At 25.3% G+C, this 20,822-nt stretch overlaps 1 protein-coding gene across 1 annotated transcript; it reads left to right on the top strand.

Moving 5' to 3' along the window:
- Positions 1–1,500: 1,500 nt before the first annotated feature.
- LOC145847477 (interleukin-1 receptor-associated kinase 1-binding protein 1-like) lies at positions 1,501–15,578 on the top strand. Its single transcript, XM_082953622.1, has 5 exons — positions 1,501–1,617; positions 9,718–9,870; positions 14,138–14,226; positions 14,548–14,661; positions 15,334–15,578. The coding sequence occupies exons 1-5, from the start codon at positions 1,513–1,515 to the stop codon at positions 15,566–15,568; spliced, it is 696 nt and encodes a 231-aa protein (XP_082809748.1). The 5' UTR covers positions 1,501–1,512; the 3' UTR covers positions 15,569–15,578.
- The last annotated feature ends 5,244 nt before the right edge of the window (positions 15,579–20,822 follow it).

Genomic DNA, 20,822 nt, shown 5'->3' with positions numbered 1-20,822 from the left:
TATTATTGACACACACGCTTAAAATGTTGTTGTTTTCAAAAATTCCGAATATTTTACCATCTGTTTTAGGAAAATTGTTCAGTTTGACCCATTTAAATTCATCAAACAAGTACTGGTAGTTGTGTTTATTTAGATAATCTGAAACTACAATTGCTTTTGCTTCATCTTGACGTGTTTCTGTTGTATTTTCGTTTTGACCTGTACGGTTTAATTAAAAAGGTTAATTATCAATGAAGGAAAAATCAATTAATTTAGGTAAAGGTAAATTTAGTAGTATTATTAAAATTAAAACTGTTCATTAGCCTTTTTTTATTGTCAATAAATAATCAGTTTTACTTAGAGCTTATTTAATTTAATTAAAAAAACAAGTGAAAACTTGTAGTTGCAGTTATTCTATCATTTAATGCTGGTACTCTGTTTAAAGCATTCGGAATAAAACTTATTACAGACACGACTTGCTTATTAACTTTCTTCATACGATTTCCTTTAATTTCCATAGCGCGCTCTATTAATTGTTTATTCTGTAAACTTAACCTCATATTCTGTTTTTTAAAATTATTTTTTGCTTTTTGGGATTTATTTAAATCCCTTGTCAACTTTAAGTTTTTGCTTTCAACCACTGTTTTTTCAAATGAAGTCTTTTGTAATTCTTCTTTTAACTTGAATTTTTCGTTTTCAACAGTCTCAATTCTTTCAATGAACATTTTCCTAAAGTATTTTGTAGATTCATCGTAAAGTTCCAAAATATTTTTTGTCTCTTCATATGACCCTTTATAATCATTATTATCATCGTCTTTCTTTGAAGGAAAAATTTTTTGGACGATGTTATTCCTTGTTACCGCAGATCTACATTCAGGACAAGTTGAGCTTACATTTAACCATTGTGGAAGGCAAGCTCTGTGATACAAATGTCCGCAATTAAGCACCGAAATCTCCTGATTGTAGAAATCTAAATCCTCTTGACAAATTGAACAAGAAATTGACATTTTATTTATCTATTTATAGAGCTTTATATAAAGTTAAAATAGTATGAGTATGACGTGTGGTATTCATTAAAAGAAAACTGTGTGAAAAATGAGATTGAATTAAAGTTACATTTTTTTTAGTCTGCTTACAATTTTTTTAAACTATTGTTTGCAAAAACAGATTTAATTTTTAAAAATCTTTAAAGTTCTGTAGTTATTTGTAAAAGTTTTCTAGTCTAAATCAACCATAAAAAATAATAAATGAGCAATAATTTCTACTAATAAAAGTTATATTTAATTAGAATTAAAAACTATAATTTCCTATTTGCTGAAGTAATTTGTAATTAATATTTTTAAAATTATTGTAAATAATGATGTTTACAAACTTTTTATTATGTTAGTCAATATTAAGTCTTAATGATTCCTTGACATATTTTTTTTTGTAATTTGTCCATTTTCAACAGCTGCCTAACAATAAAGACAACATGCTAAATGCTGTTGATTTTCAAAATAAGTTATTAAAATATAAGAGAATTTGCTAACTATAATGTCACAGCTAAAAATGAAACCAACCCACGTTTTTGCAAGTTTAGCACCTAGAGTTTTACCAAACGGAGAAGAAATTTGTGAAAACCAAAAAAGAAAAGTTGAGGTAATAGTTATATGAAATTTAAACACTTAAATATTTATTTTAATCTTGGACAAGACATTTAATTATACCGAACTGGTGTACAACTCAATAATCGAAAGGTTTTTTTCTACACCAGATCCTAAGACAATAAATATAAGCACTTCTTTCTTGTTGTACTATAAAAATTCTTATTCTTTTTGAAGAAATGTGACCTGATGACATAAAGGTCCTAATGACTGCTGTGAAAACTCTCTGAGTTGAACATTGCAAGATTGAAACTCAGTGGTTGACACATATTCAATAGTTCTGTCCCAATAAGATTAAAAAAAAAAAAAAAATTAAAACAAAAAAATGTTTATTTATATTGAAAAACTTTTGTTTATTTATTATTTATTTTCATTTCTATAGAATTTTCATAGTTGTAAGGAACATTTCCTAAAATTTTGAAGTAATTTACTCAAAAAACATATGAGGAGATAAAATTTTAGTTAAATAGTCTTTTTTGCCTTTTTAGTTTGTGCCTCCCATAAGAAACCTATTGTACTCTTAGGCATACACCAGCTACATCTCAAAAATTAACTGAAATTTTTAAAATCTGTATAAATCAACTTGTATTTTAGTTAAAACACCACAAAATAAGACCAAATTGTGAAAAAGTAAATACCCTCCCTATGCCCTTTAATTAAAATTTAATCTAAAACAAAGTTGAAAAAAAATGCATTAACAACCTATTTATTTACTAAGAAACCCACTCATTTGTGTGGTCTGATGGCATAGGGTTCCAATCCTAGTGACGGCCTTAAAATTTCTCTAGGTTAATGTTGTAAGGTCAAAACCCATGGCAAACACAAATAAAATTTAGTTTTATTTATCATAAATCTAAAAGAAGCTTATCATATCTTAGAATAAATATACACAAAAATTTATACTAAGATAAATACAGTATCATCATGCAACACAAAATACAGATTCAAACCAAATTTACTCAGTATACTGGCTCAACACAACTCATCATGTTGTAAGTTTTTGCTATTTTCTGTAACATTAATCCACAACTTAAGACTTAAATACCTTAAGGAGTTGCCCTGTTCTAGGTCTTTCAAATACAAAAGTTTTAATTTAAATGATTATTATTTTGTTTTCAAACCATATTACTAGAGAAAAGTAACTGTGGTCAACCTTAAATTCTCTTGTATTATCCATTGACATACTAACTTTCAAATTAAATCTCCTGTAAGGTATGGATGTAGGTACACTTAATTTATTGATTAATACTTAATCTACCTAATTCAATTATAACCTTAAAGTTACTACATGTTGTTTTAGTCTACTTTATATAAATCAGACAAGACAGTTTCAACAATGTATCTTTTATATAAAGAACCACAAAACACTGTTATAAAAGTTCTATTTGAGAAATATTAGTTACTTTTGTAAATAATAAAAGTTAGGAACAATTAAAGTTTAAATCAACAATACTTTTAAAAATGTAACTAATGTGACAACTATAAAACATTAAGAAACTCTAAAACAATTAAGGCCATAGGGGGGTAAACCGTGTTTTTTTACAAGTTGATCTTATTTTAAAGAGTTTTTTCTAAGGTTGTAGATGATTTTTATTGTTTTAAAAAATTCAAATTATTTTTTGAGATATTAGTAGTTAAAGTCGGGTCGCATAATAGGTTCCCTATGGAAAGGGGAAATTAAAACAGCAAAAAAAGACTATTTAATTAAAAACCTCTCTCCTCCTACATTTTTCAAGCAATCTTCTTCAAACTTTCACAGTCTAATCTTTATACAATAACAAAAAAACGTTACTTTGAAATTAAAAAAAAAAATTAAAAAAAAAAAATTATGAAAAATAAACACTTTTTTATTTTATTATTGTAATAAATTTTTTATTGTTTTACTTTATTGAAATTGTAAAGTAACGTTTTTTCCTATAATATAAGGAACATTTTCGGAAATATGAAAAAGATTGCTTGAAAAATGAAGGAGGAGATAGATTTTTAGTAATTTTTTTAATTTTAGAGAAAATTGACCTTGAAAAATTTGCAGTCTAAATGTTTGTATTGGAAACTTTATACAAAAAATAAAATATCACAAAAGTTAAATGATATTTTGAATTCTATAAAAACAGGCTTGTAGTTTGTATTTCAAGCTTTCATATAAAAGCCATAATTAAATTTTGTAATAAAAAAAATGTTGGACCCCCTATGGCCTTAAATATTGTTTTAATAGTACTTTTTATATTTAAGCCACTAATAAATTTACATGTGTTTTTTACTGAATAATAAAGGTCTTAGTTTAAGTCCTTAGGTCTTAAACAACAACTCTATCACAATAATGATAACATTGCCTGAGACAATAATTAATGATATATCCTTAAGTACAAAACCATTTTTTCTAAGAACCCAAAGAAAATTATTATAGTTATATGCATTCATGTATTCTTTTTTTATTAAATAAACAGGAATAGACACAAAATTTTGTTCATTACATTACCAGTTTATTTTGGTTCATTAACAAAATTACCATGCACATCAAGCACACCATTAAGGGGTATAGTGGAAAAGGAGGTAGATCTTATTCTTTACAATTTTTTTTTTTTTGTTGAGTTTCAACTTACTTACAAGCTGCTTTTTTAAAACTTAAAAAATTCAAAATAGATTTTGAGATATAGCAGGTCAATGTCATCATTATTGTGATAGAGTTGTTGTTTAAGACCTAAGGACTTAAACTAAGACCTTTATTATAGGTATCTTATGGGAGGTGAAAACTAAAATGTTTAAGGCCATGGGTGGGGGGGGGTAAACCATGTTTTTTACAAGTTGATCTTATTTTATAGAGTTTTTTCTAAGCATGAAAATGCTTTTTATCTTTTTAAAAAATTGAAACTATTTATTGATATATGACTAGTCAAAGTCGGGCTGCATAATAGGTTTCCTATGGAAAGGTAAAACTAAAATAGCAAAAAAAGACTATTTTATTAAAAATCTATCTCCTCCTACATTTTTCAAGCAGTCTTCTTCAATCTTTCACAGTCTAATCTTTATACAATAACAAAAAAACATTACTTTGGAATTGAAAAAAATTGTAAAAATAATTTTTTATTGAAAAAAAAACACTTTTTTTTTAGTTTTTGTGATATTTTTTTTGTTTTACATCATTAAAGTTCTAAAGTAACATTTTTGCCTTATATTATAAGGAACATTTCATTAAAATTTAAATAAAATTGCTTGAAAAATGAAAGATAGATTTTTAGTGAATTTTTGAATTTCCAAGAAAATTGACCTTGAAAAATTTGCGGTCCATATATTTGTATCTGTATTGGAAACTTTGTATTAAAGTTACAATATCTCAAAGTTAAATGACATTTTTGAATTCTATATAAACAGGCTTGTAGTTTGTACTTAAAGCTTTCATATAAAAGCCAAAGTTAATTTTTGTAAAATAAAAATGTTGGACCCCCTATGGCCATAACTAGAAATCACTAAAAATATATTTCCCCCTACATTTTTTGAGATAATTGTTTCAAACTTTCAGATAATGTTCCTTGCAATATTTAAAAAATTCTGTTGAAAAATTATTTTAAAGTATTAAAAATTAAAATTTTATGTCAAAAAAATAACACTTTTTATTAAACATTGCAAGGAACATTTCCTGAAAGTTTGATGTAGTTATCTCAAAAACCATAGGAGCTGTTTTAGTTTGTACCTCCAATAAGGAACCTATTGTTACCTTCTATTTTGACCTGCTTTATTTCAAAAAATATTTTGTATTTTTTAAATCTCTTAAAAGCAACCTGTACCTTAAGGGCATAGGAGGAAGGGGTCCAACATTTTTTTACTAAAAATAACGATATTATTTATTATAACATTACAGTCTATGTTCTTAACTAAAACACAACAAATTAAAATCAAACTGTGAAAAAATTGATTGTGAAAATAATCACCATTAGGCTGAGGAAAGACCACCCTTGTGTAGTGGGTAACTTTTTAAGTAAAAACTTCACTCATATGATACACAGCCTTAAGCCTACTAATGTATAGTTAATATACAATGTTGGAAAACTTTAAGTTGAATTAATAGCTTTATTATATAACTTATATTAAATTTTCAATCTATAATAACAAAAAACTATGTTTTTTATTAACCAATTTAAATTTAAACTAAACAGCACATCTGTCTTATTCTCTTTCTCATACTTTTGCTCAAGATAATTCTTAAAGATTTTTTAAATGCTTGATTTTGTGATTATGCATTTAATTTTTTTAATCCTTAAAGAATATTATTAGTAACACAGTTTTAATAATTTAACTAAGTTTTATTGCTTTTTTTAATTCAATATGAAAGCTTTTGAAAAATGATATGAGAAGTACTTTGAAGAAGTTGATTTAACTACTGTATATTTTAAGGGCATAGGGGGGTAAACACCCTTTTTTGGTTTTTGATCTTATTTTATATAGCTTTTACTAAGCTACAAATGCTTTTTACAGATTTAAAAAAATAAAAATATTTTTTTAGATATAGCCGGTCAATATTGGAGTCAACAATAAGCTCCTTATTATTTAAGTTAGCGCTGGGAGGCAAAACGGCAAATGTAGACTATTTCACTAAAAATTTATCTTCTCCTACATTTTTTGAGATAACTACCTCAAATTTTCAGGACATGTTCCTTAATATATTTAGAAAATTCTGTTGGAAGGAATTTTTAAAAAATTGAAAAATAAAAATTTTATATAAAAAATAAACAAAAAAACAGTTTTTTTTGTTATAAAATTTAATTTTTTTAATTTTTTTAAGTTCTGTTCCAACAGAATTTTCTAAATATTGCAAGGAACATTTCCTAAAAGTTTGAGGTAGTTATCTCAAAAAACGTAGGAGAAGATAGATTTTTAGTGATTTCTAGTTATTTGCTGTTTTAGTTTGCGCCTTCTGTAAGGAACCTATTGTTGCCTCCGACTTTGACCGGCTATATCTCAAAAATTATTTCGAATTTTTAAAATCTGTAAAAAGCATCTTGTAGCTTAGTAAAAACTTTATAAAATAAGATCAAAAACCAAAAAAGGGTGTTTACCTACCAGTATGCCCTTAAATAATTTAGGTTTATTAGAAAACACCTTTTTTAATTTGTTCTAAAATAAATTCAACATAAGATATGATTTCAAAAACTTAAAATAATTTTTAAACACTTTTGAAAAATCAATGAAACTTTATTTTTAGCACTTTCTATGTCTTACGTATTCAAACTAATTTGTTATTACAATTAAAACTAATATTTTGTATTTTTTGAATGTAGTATACATACCTTTTTTTAATTTATTTTTAACTTGTTGCATACCTAATTTTACTTATTTAGTTTCACAAGTTTGATAATAAGGCAATAAGGGATAAATAATTATTTTATTCTTGATTATTGCATAAACAACTGAGCTACCATATTAAAAATTTGAAGTCATTATTGTAAATGATATTGAAGTATTTTAGATTTTTTAAAGTTCTTTGTAGAAAAACTAAATAAAAAGACAAATAAATACTATTTTTCTTGAAATTTATATTCTCTTAAAATTTATAATCAATCATTCCAAAACTTTCTCAGTCTAATCTTTATAAACTATAGAAAAATCTTAGGAAGGAACTGATAAACTTTGAATTAAATTTTTTTTCAACAACAAACTAAATTACTTTTATTATTTTGGTCATATAATTTTTGTTTTGGAAATTGTTCAAAAAAAAATTTCTAAACACTAAAAGGACCACATTAGTTAAAAATTAAAATTATAAAAACAAAATATTTTTAGTGAGTTTTTAAGTTTCTAAGTAAATTGACAATGAAAAGTTTTGATCCGTCTATTTGTATTGTAAGGTTATAGTGTATTCTAAACCTACACTGTAACCCATAATAAATAATAACAATAACCTAACTAATAATGATATTAAATAGTACTTAGGGCTACTCTTTACAAAACTGGGCATGACATGAATGAACATATTGTATTAAAGAACATTTGCAAACACTACCAAATACATAAAGAACATCATACTTTAAAAATTACTTTTTATACGGTCAAAACTTTTACAAGAATTAAGTTTAAGAGGAACAGGTCAAATATGCACAAAGACACTTTTGCACAAAGGGTCAAATATGCTCAAAGGGACTCTTTTGCACAAAAAGTCATTTTTGCACAAGATTAAAAATAAATAAAAAGTAAAAAAAAGTTTAACTAATAAAAAAACATAAAAAAAACAGGTATGGACCAAGGGTAAGGGTTAGGCAGGGTTGCCACACAGTCAGGAAAAACTAAAAAATAAAAAAAAAAGTCAGGAAAAAAGTGGGGTTTTTGATAAAAAAGTCAGGAATAGTCAGAAAATTTGACAAAATTGAAAAAAAAAGGTCAGATTAATCTACATAATTGCTTATTTTCCAAAGCCTTCAAATAGAAAAAAAAATAATTAAAAATCTTTTAAAGTCAGACTGAAATTTCAAAATTTAAAAAAATATATAACTATTCAAAATTATTAAAAACAAAAAATGTGACCCTCTGTGCAATAGTGTCCCTTTGTGCATATTAGAATCCTACCCAACAGGAACTTACTATAAGAATGTACATTTAAATTATAAATTTACTACTTGAAATTAAAATCAAAAAGTCAGTTATGAGTAATAAACATTATTTAAAAAAGAACTTGACAATAAGCAACATGATAACAAAAAAGTTCAGTTCTAAAACTACATATGAAAGGTCTTGACTAAAATGTCACTGCAATCACACTGTGGCTGGTTTATATAGCTATATCTGAAAAATGTAAACTTGCTTCAGATCAACTTGCTCTCTGGTTGAATGGTTTTATAATATTTGATGTTCAATTAATGGAAAGCAGTGAAACTGGTATTCCATTACAGTATAAAAACTTTTAACAAAAATGATTTTATATCAAAAAATAAAAGCACAGTACTTTTCTTTATTGAACTAACATATTTTTTTTTGTGTTTAACAGGCAGAGTTGTTAGTTCAATAAATAAAAGTTCTGCATAAATTGGTTTACTGTATATTTTGACTTGCCTAATTTCTGTATAAACAAACCAACTAGCTTGTAATTTTGAATATTTTTATATCAAAAATTGATTTGAATTTTTCTATTTTGTACAAACTGCCTATAGTTCACACTTTAAGCTTTTATTTAAGAGCCAATGTTAATTTTTGTTAAGAAATAGTTTATTATTTTGCAATTTTTGCTTGATTTAATTTATCAATAACTCCATCTTTGATCCCTTCTAAGATACTACTTTGTTATTGTTTAGTATTAAAACTTACAGTAGCTTATGTAATATTGTACATTATTTGATAAGATTTTTATACTACAAAATAATATTTCTCTTTAATTAAAATTAATCTAATTTTTGCATATACTATTTAGAGAGCTTATAAATTAAGCAAATTAAAAATAAATACTTATTTAAATTAGCTCTAAAGTAAAGTTTGATATTTTATCCTTTGCAAATATTTAAATTGAAAGTACTTTACTGTTTAAGCTAAAGAAGGGTAGTAAAGCAATATTTACAGTATGATCTTATATAGTAGATTAAGTTTAGCTCCATCTAGTTACTTATAACCAAATTTTAAACCATATATTAGTTTTCGAGATGTAAGAGTAAAGTTTAAGTGATTTCACTATAATCTATATGAAAGAAAGAAATAAATTAGGCCAAAAAGTAGTATTTTTATAAAGTTCTATCTCCATACAGTTTTAAATCAATGCTTTTTAGAAATTGTTACCAAAATAAGCCATGTTTTTAATAAATTTATCAGTTTTTGAGTATATTGACAATGAACGAATTGCTTACCATACATTTTTATCAAAAATATTCAAAGCTTGCTGTGTCTTAAAAAAGAACTAAAACATTGGATGCTATGTCCTGACTAAGTTTTTTTTATACATTTACAAACTATTTTTTTCTTTTTGAAATGTTTTTTGACAAATAATGTTTAAGAAAAATTAAGTTATTTAGTTTTTAAAATTAACACAAACAATCAGTACTTATCTTAAGTTGAGTTATCATTTTATTAGTTACTAAAAAAGCAGTTAGCATAACACTAAAGTATATATTTGTTCAAGGTAACAGGCTCAGCAGAATTGAGCGTACCACCAGACATATGCATACTTTCTATTGTGCTAAGCAGTTTGAAAGAAAAAGCAAGCGATGCAAGGGCCAGTGTTGAAAGAAGAGTTGTGTATGTGAAACAAACACTTCTACAAAATGGTCTCCCTGTGAGTAAATTTATTAATCAACATTTTCACATGAGAGAGACTTATAGTTATGAAGGATACCAGAATTTCACAAAACTAAAAATAACTCATAACCAATTTAGAAGCTGTTAGTGTAAACTATAAGTTACTTTTACATGGATTTTGATTTTTGACATATAGTCATATGGAGGGAATTTTCTCTTGTTCACAAAAGGTCATAAATTTACTAAAAGTTATTCTCTTAATACTTGTAAATTATTAAAAAAAAAAAACTTTTTAGTTTAAGGAAATAGTTTTCTCAGCATTTAGGTCATTGGGAAGTTAACCTTGATTTTTACAAGATTATCCACTTTTTGCGCTGTTTTTTTTTGTATTAGCTATCAGACACTTTTTACTAATGAACAAAATTTAAATAATTTTATAGATATAACTAATCAAAGTTAATAAGTTTTTTTATGAAAGGCAAACAAATAGGCTAATAAAAACAATTTTATAGGATAAGATATATAAGACAACTAAAACATTACTGTATAATTTTATAAAAACTTATCTTTTGTTAGCTTTGTACTCTACTGATGATAAATGCTCGAAATATATCTAGTTTTATTGAAATCGTTTGTCTTGTATATCTTATTGTATAATTGCTGGTCACTTATGATCCTATATTTGAAAAACTATTTTATTAAAACTATATTTTCTTGATTTTCTAACTAATCTTATTCAAGTTTTCACATCTAGTCCAGTACTAATTGTTCACATATAGTAAAGTAATACTAATAATTAAATAAATTTGGACATAGAAGGTTTGTGAATTTTTCTATTTTAGTTTTAATTTGTACACTTGTACTAAAGCAACTAGTTAATTTTTACTAATTTAAAATATTAAAAGTACTCTTCAAAATATAAGCAATCAAGTTAAGAGAGTTTAATAGGTTTCTTATACATGGTGATAACTAAAATGGCAAAAGATGAAAATTTCTCTAAATAATTCCTCCAAAAAATTTTTCTTTTAAACTTTCTCAATCTAATATTGGGCAAATTATAATTAACTTCTACTTTTTTGATTTGTAGTTAGTAATGATTTTTTTGTCAAAAAAAAGTGTTTAGTATTTTGGTCATAAATCTTATTTCCTAAATTTTTCCTGAAAAATAAAGTTTAATCGTTTTGAAGCGATGACAATCATATTAAAATAAGAGGTTTTTTTCTTGACTCACTAATATCAACACATAAGAATTTCTTTAATCTTTGTTCTTACAGTACTACATAATTTAAAAGTTTGTTGGGTTAGTGCCAGAACCCGACAAACGAAAAAGTGGTATATTTTAGCTTTTTTTAATTATTTAGTTATATTACTTGAAAAAAAAGGGTAAATAAAAACTAATATTATTATAAGTTAATAAAATTTACTTATAGTGTTATTTTTTATAAACTTAATGCTTTTTAAAATACTGGCTTTTTTTTGGTTTTCTTCATCGATTAGGGTTTTTATGCTTGGTCAACAAGTATATTTTAAATTAAATTCTAAATATAACAATCAATAGTATTTTTTTGTTAAATATTTTGAATTAAAAAGCTAGTTTTAATCCTATATGTTATATACATAATACATGTTACTAAGACTAAGAAATAATAAATAAGTCTGTTCTCAGTTTTAGTAAAATATTTTTAAATATATAATTTTTTTTTTTTTTAAATGTTTAACAACAAAGTCTTAATGGCTCAGTAAATCTAGAGTTTTTTAAAACAAAATATATTTTTACCAAGCAAGAAAGAAGACCTTAATTTAAGACCAAAACTGAAAAAAACAATGTTTTAAAAAGTATTGAGTTTATTTAAAAAAAGAACATACAGAGCTGTAACGTTTATTAAGTGATAAGTATAAAACAAAATAGAGTAAGAAATCTTATGTATATGTTGAGTTATATAAATAAAAAGAGCCAAAATTTCCTACTTTTTCTATAGGCTCTAGCACCAACACAATAACTCCTTACTAAAAAAAACATTAACTGCTTTAGCCATTAATTTATTGTATGTTTTTTGAAAAAAAAAAAACTTTTATACTTTCCATACTATACCTTTTATCTATTTATAGAAACTGATTATCTTATAGTATTTGTTTACTAAAAACCTATTTATTAAACTAAGTTTTGCTCAGAGGGCTCATCAGTGAGTTAAATAAACGATTGTGAAAAAAAGAACTTTTTTAAGTCATTGAAAGTGAGTTATTAATTAAGCAACTAGGTAATATTCTAAACAAAGTATATTTTAAATGTTATAAGCAAGGCATCAATTATGCTTGCTATCATAAAAAAGTCTACAAAAAATAAAGTAACCTTTTGTCATTTATTTATTAATTAATAATAACAGGTATGTATACAGGGTTGCCACTTTACCTGGAAACCTGGAATTTGAAAATTTAGGCAAAAAACCTGGAATTTTAACATATTCATAACATAACATTATAAAATTTCGATTGACTCAAAAAATCTATCATATAAATAAAAAGATTTTGTCATCATCTAATTTTTTTTACTAAAAAACATATTTAAAGTTAGCTTTACTGTATCTTTTCAATGTTTGTATACTATTAAACACAGTTTCTTACCTTAAACTTAACTTTAAACTAAAAATAGACCCGAAAATGTGTACTTTTGAAAACATAGAAATTTTTTTGAAAAAACGAGTGGCAACCCTGTGTGTATTGGGTAGTCTTCTATTATTAAATAAAAATCAGGGTTGCCACACACTCAGGGAACTCAGGGAATCTCAGGGAATTTTCAAACTGTAGAAAATCTCAGGGAAACTCAGGGAATCTCAGGGAAACTCAGGGAATTTTGGCATTTTTCTTTTAACTCAGGGAAACTCAGGGAAGTTTTGATTCTTTTTCTAAATTTCAGGGAAGTTTTTGAAAATCTCAGGGAAATTTTTTTCTAGATCTAGAATGAGGTTTAGTTAATCCAGTTTCAATATTTTGTTCAAAAGTAGTAATTTTTATTATTTAAGTGGTTATTTAGAATTTTTTTAGCCTTGCGGCTAGTTCTTAAATATTCTTAGTATTAACATTGTAGTTTTTTTAAGTTTTAAATTTATATTTACTTAAGTAAAATCAAACAGTTTAGAGAAATGAAAGTTGTTGTTAAATATTCATTGAAAAGTTCTAATAAACTTTTTATTTTTAGTTACTTATGTAGTTTAAAAAACACTATGTTGTACTGTTAGTTCTTATTTTTTAAATAATAAAGTTAATTGTTATTTGTTTACAACTACTTGTTTTCAGTAAAAACTTTATTCTTTTATGTAGAAATTTAACTAACTAGTTTACACAAAGTTGTGCAAAAATTTAGTTTTTAATTTTTAATTGGTTTATACCTTTTAAGATTGAGTTTTTGAAAACAGTTTTTTTCATAAACTTAATGCAGAAGCATACACATACAACCTTCCTTTTATTATTAAAGAAGAAAAATGAGAATGAGGTATTAATAATTTGTGTTAGAAGAGAATTTTTTTTTTAAGATTTGAAAAATACTCAGGGAAACTCAGGGAAATTTAAGGTTACTCAGGGAAATTTTTGGTCACTCAGGGAAGATTTTTTGGTTCAAAGAGTGGCAACCCTGAAAAATTGGACAGCTTAAAGTAAATCATTATTACTGTATATGGATTCTATTTCAACAAACATAGTTTTAAATTTAAAAAAAGACTAAATATATCTTCATAACTGTGTTGTGTAAAATTAAGACAGCTTTTTATGGTTTATAGTTTAATATACTTTTTATTATTTGTCAACAATTAATATTATAAAACAACAAAAAAGTCTAAATACAATATTATAAGCGACATGTTAAAAAATCCTACAGATTTGTGAAAAATCAATGTTGATTGCCAATTAATTATATTTAAAACACTTGTGCACAATTTTTTTTCACACAACTAATGATGCACACCTTATGAATTAATAATAGATTAAGTTACTAAAAAAATACTTTGGTATTTACTCACAATAACTGTTTTTGTCTTAACATCAATTTGGCTTTTTAATACTTCACAAGTGTAGTATAAGATTATTTTAACTATAGAGCTTAAAACAAATAAATAGGACACAGTTATCCATCCACAAGAAAAATTGATAATTAGTAATTTATTATTTTTGAGAAAAAAAATACTCAGTTTCACCTCAGTTTTGTACTATAAGAGTATTTTTTAAAGTATCAATCAATAATCACATTTTTTGAATTCGTTAAAACTTGTTATTTAAAACTCTGTTTTAAACTTTAAAATTTATTTCTATAGGAGGAAGATGTTATTATTACAGAAAACTTGAAAAGAATTAGTGAGAAATCTTATGAAATGGAAACACAAATTGATGCTACTTTTTGCAAGTTTGTAAAGTTTTAATTAGTTATATTGTTAAATTTATATGATGTTTTTTTATAATAACTAATTAAGTGAAAAAATAACATTATATTAACCTTTTTGAACTATTTTTCAAATAAAAAAGTATGTTTCTTATTAAAAACTTTAATTGACAAAACTTTAAAACTTAGCATTGTTTATACAGCCATTCCGTAAACTTTTTTGTTCTTCAAACTAAATTTAATTATAATTCAACATTTATCGATCAACTCCTATTTTTTAATTAAATATTACTAATTTACTTAAAAAACCTATACTTTTTTTTAAACTGTTTTTGTATTCAACAGTTCACTCCAGAAATGCATGAAGTTAAGTTCATTGTTCGTGGAAAAACTAGAAAGTTCAGTTAAAGTTCTGCCACCTGTGCTGAAACACAACCAACAAGTTTTAGAATCACACAGGTTTTTTTTTCGCATCTCATTTTCTTTTAAAGCCTACTTTCTAAGTGTTAATGGAGTCCTTTGTTAATGTTATCTGTTGATAAGCTTGTTTCATTACAATGTTTTTTGTTGAGTTTTTGTTGTTTAAAATATCTTAACATACATAATTTATACAATTTCATCATATTAGTGATAATTAATTTTTTATTTACTAAAGACGCTTTATTCAATCGCTAACGTTTTTACTCAATTTCACTATTGTATTGGTTGTCCAAGTTTTATCAACGTGTAAATTCATAAACTAAAAGTTTTTGTTTATTTAGTTGAAGTAATCACCAACTTAATATGCTTGCCTTGTTTACTTGTATTCCCATCCCATTAAAATGATTTATTCATGTTTGAATTCAAAGTCATGTTTTTGTAAAGTTTATTTAATGTAAATATTTTCAAAAATTTATTCATTTTTACCACTATGATTTTTGTTTTATCTTTTATTGTATTATTATGTTTGACTCAAATATCAACACCTTAGCCACTTAAATAGGACACACAATGAGAAAAAAATATATAATACATTTATATTACGAATAAAATAAGGCCAAAATTTATTCATTACACCTCTTATAACTCGAATAAAATTTCATTCTGGGAATGCGTTGTTTCACAAACTTGTTAACAAACTTCAACCAACAGAAAGAAAGCGTGCCTGCTCGCCTTCTCAAACGCCAGGGAAAAAGCGTTCGAGCTGTGCAAGATGGTGGGCAGCAGCCTGGGACGCCCCATATACGTGCACGAGAACGAAGTGGAAGAAACGACGGGTGCGGAGGGTGACGACAACATCGAGGTGTCCAAGATGGTCAGGACGGCAACCGTGAACGTCAAAGTGCAAGTGACCGCCACCTTCGAGCTGCGGTCCAAAACGAAGTAAACATGTTGTTTAATTTTGATTTATTTTATGCTTTTATTCTGTTGACTGTTTTGTTTTTGTCCGTGATGTCAAGACAGTGTTTTTCGTGTTTTTATAAACATTTGCTAGTACCAAAACAAACTTTTTCAAAATAATTTTATTGTTAGGTTTGTTTTTATTCTTTCAGTCTCTTCAAATATTACTTTGATTTTCTTAGTGTTGAATAGTAAAAAAGTGTAATAAAAAGAAATCAGTATTGTTAACTTTTCAAGATAAAATTTGACTTTTAAACAGTATTTTTTTTAAAGTCTGAACTTTAATTTGATAAAATGATATACTGTTTGTTTAAAAAAATTGTATTGTAGTTTAAAAACCTATATTTTAGTTGTTTTTGTATTTTTTTCAAGACATTAAAAAAATGATAGTCAATGTCTGAAAATGATAGTCTCAAGTCAAACAAAAAATTATAAATTTTTTCGTTTCTGATAGTTGTAAAGTACATTTTTTTACTAAAGTATCATCAATGTTTTTTTATTATCATTAATTGTTCGTCCACTGTGAGTTTATTAAAAAGTTAAAACTACTTTCGTATATATTTTATTTTGTTCTCGATATATTGATAACAAAAAGTTAAAATGTTATTACATGTATATATTTTATAACACTTTAATACGCTGTTACTAAGTTATTGAAAATTTTTAACCCAAAATATTTAAACTAAATTTATTTATTTTATATCTTAAAAGCTTGTATATATATATATTTTCTTATCAAACAGCTCAACAAAAAAAAAATGAATTTGTTTTTTTTTTGTTACAAAGTTCTTCTTAATCCATCAATTTCGTCGTCATAATTGTTTTGTTTTTGAAAAAAGGTATATTGAACTAAAAAGCAGCAGCTAAAAATCATAAACACAAGATATTGTCACAAGTACTTCTTGTAGATAACTTTTTTATTTAGTTTTATAAGGTACAAACAGTTTGAAATTTAGCTTGACTTAAAAGATTAACATAATAAAAAATGTAAAATGTACATTTTTGTAATTTATGTTGACGTAAATAAAAAGTCTTGAAAATACATTTTTAAGGAACAGTTTAGAATTTTTATTGTTTAAATTCAGCCATACTTGTAAGTATGTTTAATATTTTATTACTGGTTTAAAAGTTTAGCCAAGTTTGAAAATTTTTTCAAAATCTACGAACTTATGGTTTTAAGAATCTAAAAAACTTTAATTTAAAACTTTGTCATATCTATTATATACAGATCACCATAGTTTAGTGACTGCTACTAGTTTAAATTTTTGCTGTCAATTTTATAACTTGGAAAAAGTTAAAAGTTTTATAAAAATTTCAAGCTTCTTTATTTTATACTTATATATTGATGATTTTTTATTATACATAAGGTTAAAAATAAATAAATAATTATTTTAAATTATCAGATTGTATGCAAACTACCATGCGAATGTGATCAACTTTAAAATAATCTTGTGTATTTAAGTACAAATTTTTGTGAAGTTAAATAGTTTCGTTGAAGAAAGACACAAAACGAAGATATAAAAAATAAAATAAAAAACCACAAAAAATTCATATCGTTTAAAATAAAAATAAAATTTAATTTATTGATTAATATATAAAATGCAAAACTTTTAACACACAAACTTATAATTATCAACTTAATTACGCTTTGATATAGAAAGTTTTTGTAAATCTTGTCTTTTCACCTCCTAAAAGCTATTTCACCATTAAACATTCAACGATATGTGGAATCCCATAATAGCAAAAACAACTACACAAACTTCAATAACATTAACTTCCAGTTTCTAACTAGTAAAATAAGCTTTCTCTGAAGTTTTCAGAAAAACATACTGGGACGCTCAAGTCAATCATTTCAGTGGTTCTGGTGCGAAATTCAGCAGCTTAGTATATCACGCACTTCTACATCAAAGTAGGGTTAAGGTTAATTTTATTCAAGTCAGCTGGAACACACAAGAATTTCAAAATACAAAACAGCAACAAAAAATTCAAGAATCATTATTTTGTTTTACAAAATAGAAGGATGTGACAATAGATGCTGCTTTGTCTTTTCACAAGCTTGATAAATTTTTCTAACCATTGTCTAAATCAGGATTTCCCAAACTTTTTATTTTTGAAAATAATTTAGAAATTGAAAAAGCTGTGGCCCCCTCAAACAACAGATATCAAAAAACTACCATTAAATCTGCCTAAAACTTTTTTTTTCTGCTCTTCATCATCAACTTTAGATTATCTAGTGTAAGTTTTAAATTATGGCATGGTGTCCCCTAATTGTTTTCCATAATATCTAATATAAGTTTCAAAACTATCATTAAAAACGCCTAAAACTTTTTTTTTGCTCTTTATCACCAACACCAGAATATCTATTGTAAAATACAAATTATGATCTCATGGCTCTCCCCTGTGGCCCTTTTCCTGCTCATGGCCCCCTAAATTTCTGTAGTGGCCCCAAAAAATAATAACAATAGTTATAAACTAAAGTTTCAATTACTTTAAAATTATTTGCTATTATTATTAAATAAAATAAGTATCTTTAAATCGTTACACTTTTTTGAATAAATTAAAGTCTTTATTAAAAAATTATGGTTTTTCTTTTCAGATACAATAAGACTCAAAATAGTACTTATTTAAGTAATGACAAGTAAAAGAATTTATTTTTTTCATAGTATAGCTTTTAAGTTTATAGCAAAAAACTACTTAAATCAATTAATTTTATAAAAGTTTTAAGATCATTTAAAAAAATACTTTTTAGAAGTAATGAGTTTTTTATTAAAAAAAGTCTTTAATCTTTAGTCACAATTCATTCATGTGCGTGAAGTACGAGTTGCAGCTGAACGTTTGCAAGTTTTCCATTTTTCAATTATAACCCCGTGCCTAAAAATTATAAAACAAGACTTTCAATGAAGGTCAGGTCCACATCAGAATGCACTTTATCATGCTGCTTGATAGGATGAGCGCCTGACTTTTTTAAGTAACATTCATAACTAAACAATTTTAAGAAAAAAAAACAACAACATTGCAGCAGCTTTATTATTAGCAGTTCATTTTAAAATTCTAATTTTTTTATCTAAGTTTTAGCTTTTGTTTAAAAGGTTATACATTTTACTAATTTCCTTTTTTAATTGTAAAAAATTGAATTATCACTACAAATTTATTTATCCGTTGTTAAAAATAAGGTACAATACAATTCTGTTTAGTAGGAAACTTACTTTATTTTTTTATTAGTTTTAGACTTTTTTACTTATTATAAAAACAACAGTTTGATATTCAAAACTTAAATTTCAACTATAAAATACTTACCACAAGCTTTTTTTGAAAATTAGTCTCATTTAAATTGGTTTTATACTAAATTTTAAAGTATAATAGTGTAGTAATTTTATCTAATTGTTTCCTTTAACCTTGTAATGAACTTTGAAAAGCAATTAAGTTATAAAATATAAACTTTGCTTTGTAAGCTTTGCTTTTGTTTTGTCCATCAACCAGTACAAAAACCAAACTATTCAATAACTTAAAGCAGAGGTTTAATCAGTACAAAACGCAACTAAAGTTGCTTGATGAACTTAAAAAGTCTCGTCGAAAGATACACAATTTAAATTTAAGGATTAAGTTTCTTTACAGTTGTTTAGAGCTAGACGTTTCAAATTCACTGTATAAAAATAAAATTACTCTATAATATAAATAGTCTTAAGCAGTATTATTCTGAGGAGAGCTAAACGAAATTAGTTAAAAAACTTTTTTCGAAAATGAGTGAGATATGTTTAAACTTTTTAGTTAAAATCAGTACCAAAACCAAACTATTCAAAATAAATATTTAAAGAATTACTACATTTAATCAAATAAAATACCCAGAGTATAAAGATATAGTTTACAAAAGTTTACCTATTTAGTTTTTTTTAATAAAATAATTAAATAAAAATGTATTCATGTAAAACAATATTTGAATAAATGTTAAATACTGGCAAAAATTAAATATATATAAGTTTGAAGCAAAATTTAGAAAATGAAAAATTGTTGAAACTTCATGCTTATGATGTTGTTATGCTTATGATAAACTTTGTTTAAAAAGCATTATTTAAATGATGATGGTTTACTAGAATATAGTCTAGCTCAGCAGTTCTCAACCTTTATTTTATGATTTACTTTAATTTAGAAGGTTATAACCAAGTTTACTCCTTTTTAGAGGGTAATTACTAAATGTAATCCCTGCTTAAAAAGAAGTGTTTAATTTTGAAGTAAAAACTTTTTTTTTTTAACTTAAACCTTTTTAAATATTAAAAATTGTATAACTTAAAGAGTTTATATTGATGTACTCTGAACTACTTGGATCTCTAGCTTTATGTGAAACCGCCTCTGTAATAGGTTCGGCAGCTTCGACAGGAGCCAGATTAGCAGCAGCTTTGGGGCCATCTTTATCTTTAGTTGCTACCTCGGTCTGCGACCGAGTGCAGAAAGGTTTAAGAGTTTATACCTTAGACATTTTACTTATAGTATAAGGTTTAATATAGACTAAAAAGTATATATATTCTTTATTATACAACAAAATCATAGACACAATCAGGAAAATTTATTACTTGAGAAGGCTTCTTACAGTTCACAATTCTATTTCTGCTGTAACAAATGGTTGCTCGTACAGTTTACTGGTTTAGAAAGTAGTTACTTATACTTCCTCGTTGACACCGGATGTAAATCGCGCAAGATAAAAAGATATAGTTTTGAAATAAAGAAAATGAAAGATAAAAGTAAAAAATTTATGCCACCGAATGCGTGGGCTTATGCGTCGAGTTCAATGTTCAAATTGATCCAAACTGGAAGTTGTTAATGGATGACAGCTTATCTGCTACAGTATACGTAGGCTTATGAGTATGGCACGTTAACAACTCAAATCGAGTTGTATGCCCCGTCGACGTTGCTAAAGTAGGTATACAAAATGTATATAGAAAAAAGATACAAAAACTGCGAAGTTATAAAGTAAAGTACAAAGTAAATATTTCACACAAACAAACAAACACTTGAATAAGAATGTTTTGCTGGAAATAATCTACCTTTAATATTTTCAATCAAAATGATATTAATATGAATGAATTTTATGATCTACCAAAAAACAAAAATTTATTTTTAAATAACCTTAAAACGAGTTCAACTTTAAGGCAATCGACGTGAAAGTCATAAAGCCTTCACGTTGATATCTAACTATATAAGTTAAAAAAATTACACTTTTAAACTATTTTATAATCTACAAAGAC

Source organism: Thalia democratica, unplaced genomic scaffold (assembly GCF_965202585.1).
Source record: "Thalia democratica unplaced genomic scaffold, ktThaDemo2.hap1.1 HAP1_SCAFFOLD_956, whole genome shotgun sequence".
NCBI lineage: Eukaryota > Metazoa > Chordata > Thaliacea > Salpida > Salpidae > Thalia > Thalia democratica.
This window is presented reverse-complemented; position numbering and strand designations above follow the sequence as displayed.